Source organism: Poecilia formosa, unplaced genomic scaffold (assembly GCF_000485575.1).
Source record: "Poecilia formosa unplaced genomic scaffold, Poecilia_formosa-5.1.2 Scaffold555, whole genome shotgun sequence".
Lineage (NCBI taxonomy): Eukaryota > Metazoa > Chordata > Actinopteri > Cyprinodontiformes > Poeciliidae > Poecilia > Poecilia formosa.
Window position 1 is genome coordinate 258,661 of NW_006800494.1, and position 6,687 is coordinate 265,347.

At 33.4% G+C, this 6,687-nt stretch overlaps 1 protein-coding gene across 1 annotated transcript in view; it reads right to left on the reverse strand.

Moving 5' to 3' along the window:
- The window catches only part of LOC103129548 (alpha-tectorin), a 108,254-nt gene extending 102,008 nt beyond the window's left edge, over window positions 1–6,246 (reverse strand). Inside the window, exons 1-14 of the mRNA XM_016665184.1 lie at window positions 6,210–6,246; window positions 5,945–6,006; window positions 4,832–4,855; window positions 4,568–4,594; window positions 4,391–4,414; window positions 4,055–4,078; window positions 3,437–3,460; window positions 3,214–3,231; window positions 2,443–2,466; window positions 1,995–2,110; window positions 1,594–1,872; window positions 1,388–1,483; window positions 1,099–1,264; window positions 314–714 (exon numbers count right to left, since the gene is read on the reverse strand). Of these exons, the coding sequence (XP_016520670.1) occupies window positions 314–714; window positions 1,099–1,264; window positions 1,388–1,483; window positions 1,594–1,872; window positions 1,995–2,110; window positions 2,443–2,466; window positions 3,214–3,231; window positions 3,437–3,460; window positions 4,055–4,078; window positions 4,391–4,414; window positions 4,568–4,594; window positions 4,832–4,855; window positions 5,945–5,990 (1,269 nt within the window). The 5' untranslated portion in view covers window positions 5,991–6,006; window positions 6,210–6,246. The remainder of the gene's footprint in view (window positions 1–313; window positions 715–1,098; window positions 1,265–1,387; window positions 1,484–1,593; window positions 1,873–1,994; window positions 2,111–2,442; window positions 2,467–3,213; window positions 3,232–3,436; window positions 3,461–4,054; window positions 4,079–4,390; window positions 4,415–4,567; window positions 4,595–4,831; window positions 4,856–5,944; window positions 6,007–6,209) is intronic.
- Window positions 6,247–6,687: the final 441 nt, after the last annotated feature.

Below are 6,687 nucleotides of genomic sequence, written 5' to 3' on the forward strand. Positions count from 1 at the left end.
TGAGGGGTTCTAAAGTCATCTTCAGGGCGATTGTTGAAGTTTCCACAGAACCCACATGTGCTATTTTGGTAAGTGTAGGGCAAACTGATCCGGACATATAAACTTCTGTCATAAGACACCATCAGACCAAAGTCAGTGCTGACAATCACAGAGAAACCTGACTGATAAACCTGGATAGAACCGTTTCTGAGGGAAAACGGAACTGTCACAAAGCTTCCATTGACCTGTAGGCATGACAACAAAAATAGTTACAAATATAGACAAAACACAAAATGCAGGGTCTATATTACAGAACATGAAAGGGTCCTGTTACCTTGGCCTGACTCTGATCTCTTTTAACAAGCTCAATAGTTTCATCATGAACAAAGACTTTGACCAGTTGTGTCCATGAAACATGACTGCTCCCCTGATGCCCGTTCTTCCCCTCCACTCTGTAATAGGGCAGTCCATTCTGACACTGCTCTGACAGAATGTAAGTGCATGTGCCTTGAAAGTGAAACACTGCGTTGTCAAAGGTGTAGTAATGTGGATCTCCACTGACGGTGCAGGTTCGTCTTTGCACTGTCTGGCAGGAGTACTGAAAGGCAGCTGGCCGACAGATTTGGGAGAAGGAGCAGGGATTGCTGGAGCATTGCAGCCCTGCTCTGGTGCAGGTGCACTTCTGTGCACAGGTGCTGTCACTCCAGAAAGAGTCGCCAAGTTGAACAGGCTGACCTTTAAACAAGGAAAGAACAAGAGTCATTTCAAGGCTGCTTTAATGGTGAATTAGTTTGTGGTGTTTCTGACATCACAGTTAGAATGACCTAAAACATAGGTGCCAAAAGTTCTCCAGAGTCCTGCTAATTATCTAATTATTTGATTGAATTGTGTCAAGACACATCTAAAAGTTGCAGGACACCAGCCCTCGAGGCCTGAAGTTTGACATCTGTATTTATAGAGGAAGAATTAAACTAACTAAAGAACTGTTTAGGGTTCAGTACTCTTATTTTAATAGCAATGTTGTTCTACCAAGAGGCACGGATTGGAGTTTTCCCTTATTTCCATGATACATGTGCTTATTGTTATGAAGCAGTACTCTTGGTGAATTTGTGTGCCTACCATTAAAAGTGCAGCCTCTTGAACCATGATCTACTCGAAATGCCCAGCGACCGGGTACGTTGACGTTGCTGTTGAGACTAAAGGCTGAATTAGGTCCAGTGGCGTTACTAGAGAATGATCCAGGGATGGTGAAGTGGTGAGTGGAATTGATTGTATCATATCCAGCCTGCAAAATACATATGCTTAAGTAATTTTTTTTTTATGTTTCAGAGAAATTGCACATTTGTTGGGACCAAAAGAAGGAAAACAAAACATATATTTATGCTATGTATTATTCTGAATGTCTAACCTGTACAGATCTTGATGTGGAGTCTATTGATCCATAATTCATCAGCACAAATGAATAATGGCCATCAGTAGTCAAGACTGCCTGAAAGGTTGTTTGCTGGGAAAAATACATGTATTTATTGAGAATTAATTTGCAGATTAACCAAAGGCTATCTTTTTGTATTTGTACATCTAATACATTTCAGAAGTTAAATATAGATCACTTACTGTTCCAGTTGTTGGAAAATAGGCAACTTCATGCCATGTTGCTATAAAGACCCAGTTGGCCTGAAAGTTAAGATCTGGGAAGTACGCATTGATGTCTTGTGTAACTTGTTGGAGAAGAGAGCCGTTGGTGTACTGAACATAGTAGATTTCACCATTGCCTCTGTTGTCTAAATCAGTCCAGAACGGAGCAATGACGTCTGTGCTTCCATACATTGGAAAACGTTGAGGAGAAAAACTTGACCATGGATAATCAAAGGTCAGATGTCCGTTGTGGTTCACCTGAGGAAAAGAGCTATAAGTTAGGTATCACTATTTATACTTTTTGTAAATGTTTACATTTTGTCTTGAGGATTAAAATAAAATGAACAGTGAATGAAAGTACATGCAATCTTGTAACATACATAAATCTGAGAGTAAGACTGCCCAAAAAATTTGAAGGTTCGTAGGAGTGAAATTCTAGGTGAGCTTCCATCGTCTGATCGAGAGCTTATTGTTCCTTCAAGTGGGTAGAGGGGTCCTGCAAAGTACAAGAGAGAGCACCTGATTAAATTAATTGAGATAATAACAATCCTGACTGTACCATGTGAACTCCACTCTACCAAGGCCTGCAATAAATTTTCCAACTTCTTTGCAGAGAAAAAAAAAATAATAATAAGATGGTTAAACTGAACATCAACACAAAATCTAATTCCCAAATGTTATGCCCAAGCATAATAAATGCAGAGAAAAAGGTTAAATTTAAACAACACAACTATGAAAGATGAAAGGAAACATTATATATCAGTCAGACTCATCCTCCTGCTGTCTTGGTAGCCTACCCTCAACTTTAGAAAGACAAATCCAACTCACTCAGATTCTGGGTTGTCATGCCAGCTGTGAAAACACAGATATGAATGAACATAAAAATTTACATAATTAGTATCAATAAATAGTTTTTTTTATGTGGCAATGTTTAAATCATTACTTTCATTGGAATCACTAAAATTTTTCCACTGTAGTCTATAACTATACTTATGTATCAAAGCAATAAAGAAAAAAGACAATATCCAGAGGAAAAGTCAGAGTGTCGGTCTAAATGACCTTGGTTCTGAGTTGTCTCTCCAGCTATAAAAACACACAAAATTTAGATGATTGTCAATAAAAAAAAGGCCTGTGTTTTTGGTGTGGTTTAAAACATTACATTCACTATAATGACTCACATGTTTCTATTGTGAAGTACAGGTATACTTGTATATCAATTAATTACATAAAGAAAGCAAAGGGGAAAAAACTAAATCTAGAGGTAAAGTCAGATGTTATTTGGTTACTTTGTGTTTTAGAAATGAAAACATTATAGTAATAACTTTATGTTTAAATAATCTTCTGTTAAACAATTTGCACAGTGTTTTTAAACAATTAGTAGACAGATAAATGAGTCTAAACTGTTAAGGCTGAGTTGCCTCTCCAGCTGTAAAAACACACAAATACCATTGGACATTAAATTAAGACACTAATATCAGTAAAAAAGACTGGTTTTTGTGACAAAGTTTAATGTATTACTCTCATTGCAATAACTATGCAGGTTTACCTAATTAAAAGATTCCTACAGAACAAATAGACAGAAAGGTGAATCTAACTCACCCAGAGCTGTCGCCCAAGCTGTGAAAACACACAGAAATCAATTAATTTAATAATTATTGTAAATAAAAAAAATCCATAGTTTTGTGAGGCAATGCTTAAATAATGTTCATTGTCCATTGTAATATACAAGTGTATTTATGTATCCATTAATTAATTAATAAAAGCAATAAAGAAAAAACAATAATATCTAGAGGCAAAGTGTTGGTCTAAACCTTCAGCTTACCTTGATTCTGAATGGTTACTTCAACTATAAGAACAAACAGACATCATTGAAGTATAATTAAGACAACTTGAACATTAAATTAAGATAAATTATGTCAATCAAAACACCTGAGTTTTTTGTGTGACAAGGTTGAAACCATTACTTTCAGTGAAGTGACTTAGCCTTTGTGTTTTACAGTCTAATATACAGGTATCATTTTTAACAATTAAGGAATTAATTGTAAGTAAGAATAAGAAAATAATATTCAGATGTAAATTCAGCGGTTATTTTATCACCTTATTAAAACATTGGTATAAACAATCTTTTCTGTTAAAATATAAGTAGACTGTAGGAATTACATTCTAATATACAAGTATACCTTTGTATATTAATAAAAGCAATAAATAAACAATATTTATCAATCTAATGTAATACACAGGTGTCTTCTAACAATGAATGAATTAATTAATAATAACAATAACAAGTATAATAATATTTAAAGATTAAGTCAGAGGTTATTTGACCACTTTATATTTTAAACTTGAAAGCATTAATATAATATATTGTAGTCTTTAAACAATCCTTTGAGCAGATATATAGATGTATAGATTGGTAGATGAGTGTAGACCTGTAGCTTACCTTGACTCTGAGTTGTCACTCCAGCTATAAAAACACAGAAATAAAAATAATCATTAAATTAAAATTAACTAATGTCAATAAATTAGACATTAGTTATTCATTTGTGTGCCATTACTGACTCAGATGTTTCTAATGTAATATACAGACATACTTATTCATCAATGAAATGATTTAAAAGAAAAGAAGAAAAAAAAAGTAATCTGGAGGTAAAGTCAGAGGTTATATGGGCAACATGTTGTGTTTAAACAATTTTTTGCCTTCTGTTAAAATCCATAGTGTTATGAGACGATTAAAAGAGCATACACACGGAGATATAAATATTAACTTTCATCTTACCCAAATTCTGAGTTGTTGTCCCAGCTATAATACACAGACATCAGTGAACACCAAATTAAGATAACTTTTTACCAAAACCAATGCTTTTACATGTGCCAAGATGTAAAAAAAACAAACATATATATAGCACGAAGTACATATAGTATAATACGTGAAGTATGGATAGGTTCATCTTACCCAGGTTCTGAGTTGTTGTCCCTCCAGCTGTAAAAACACAGGTATCATTAAACTTTACCTAAAATAATGAATGTCAATAACAAGACTGGTTAACAACACCTTACCTTATAAGGTATCATTTAAATTTAAATTTTGAGCAATTTTTCAGCATTATAACTGTTTAACAAATAATTTACTCATTATTAATGATAAAAAAGTTATTAAGGCAACAGAAAACCTGCCTTTTTAAAAAAAGATAGACAGACGGACAGACTGTTAACTCACTTTGGTTCTGAGCTGCCACTCCAGCTATAAAAACACACAGACATAGTTGGACATAAATTTAAGATACATAACGTCACTAAAATACCTCTTTTTAAAATACCAAATGAAGTTTTACTTAAACTGGCTTTGAAAATTAAAATAACTAATATCAATAAATAAGACTTTTTTTCCCTTTGTGTGGCAATGTTCAGACGACTACTTGCATTGGAGTAACTAACATTTTTGAAATATAATATACGCAAACATTTATCAATTAACTATGTGTTTTATTTTCATAATAATACAAATAACAATGTATTATATTATTTTAAATGTTTAAAAACATCTAAGAGATTTATTTCGACTGTTTCACTTTTTATGAGTATTAGGATATGATTGTTCTAAAAATTGCTTCCTTAGATGTTTTTCATTAATACATGTTTGCTCCTTGTTGTTCTCTACTGTATTTAGTAGATTTTTATTATGTATTTTCCTTACTTTTTTTCTGCTGTATATGTAGACATAACATCAAGCAACTTTTTGGGGGAATTTTGTGGTCTTTCTAAAAACATACATAATTAGTCTTAGTGAGGAAAATGCTCTAACAGAACGAAAATGATATATTTATTGCTGCTGAGACGATAATAGTTCAAATGTATATTTTTATGTTTACTCCTTAAATGTAAAAGTAATAACAATATCCAAACACTGCAATGCTGGTATTTATGCTCAGAGGTTTTGTGTTTCACATCTCTGGATAAATTAACATAGATGCATTGATTTGAGTTTGACCAAATCCCAAAAAATAAAAAAAGACCAATTATAGCAAAATCTAGATTTATTTCACATGATTGAGGTCAAACTGTTGTGTTCACAGCCAAATAGACTTTAAAAAGAAACTGGAAGAAGTTAAATCCAAAAAAAATCCTAAGAAAGAAGTGGCAACAATTTATCCAGAAGTTAATATAAACAAACCACTATTATTATAATTATTATTCTTTTAAAAAACAAAGAAAATGTCACATCCAAAATTCAGAGTAACCATAAAACTGAAAAATTAAGTCTAATTTAAGTTCAATAGTCCAAATAAATGTTTTTTTTTCTTCCTTTCATTCAATAGAAGTAGTTACTTACCGATAGCTGACAGCAGCAGGACCGGCAGTATGACTTGGCCTGCCATTTTTCAAATGTCAAACCTGGTTTAAAAATGTAAGAATAAACTATTACAACATTTGAAAACATATAGATCAAGATGTGCATCAAAATTTCCAGTCAAAACAATGTTTTTTCTTACCCACAGATTTATATAAAGTAAAACATTACTGATAGCAATTTATCTCCTTTTTGCTCAACCAAAAGTTTAGATAGTATTGTTCTTATTGGCAATAAACAGACCTACCTTGTCTAGTTGCCTCTCTGGTTTGGAAACATCTCGAGTGACAGAACTGGGCGGCAACAAGGCTTTGTACTGCAACAGCTGGCACAAGTCCAATATTCTCGTTTTTCTGGTTTGTGGTACTGAAATCACATACATATATCATCACAATACATCTGCAAGGTCAAGTTCAAGTTAATTAGACTTGTCTGTTTCTCTGTAATGTCTGAGGACGTGTGTTGTATTCTGTGTTATATATTATGGTTCAAGAGTTTCTGACAGTTACCTGGCAACACCTGGTGACATCGTGACAGGGTGGTTCTGGTAGTTAATTGCTTTTCCTGTTAAAACTTGAGTTAGCAGAATAGTGTAGATATTAGGAGTGAGGAGTCCCAGGACTGAACCTTGTGGTACCCCACATATGATTCTCCCTGTTCTGGTGAGAAATTCTCTGTTGGCACCAAAACGTCAGTCAAGGTATAGTTCAAATCAGTTTAGTAGT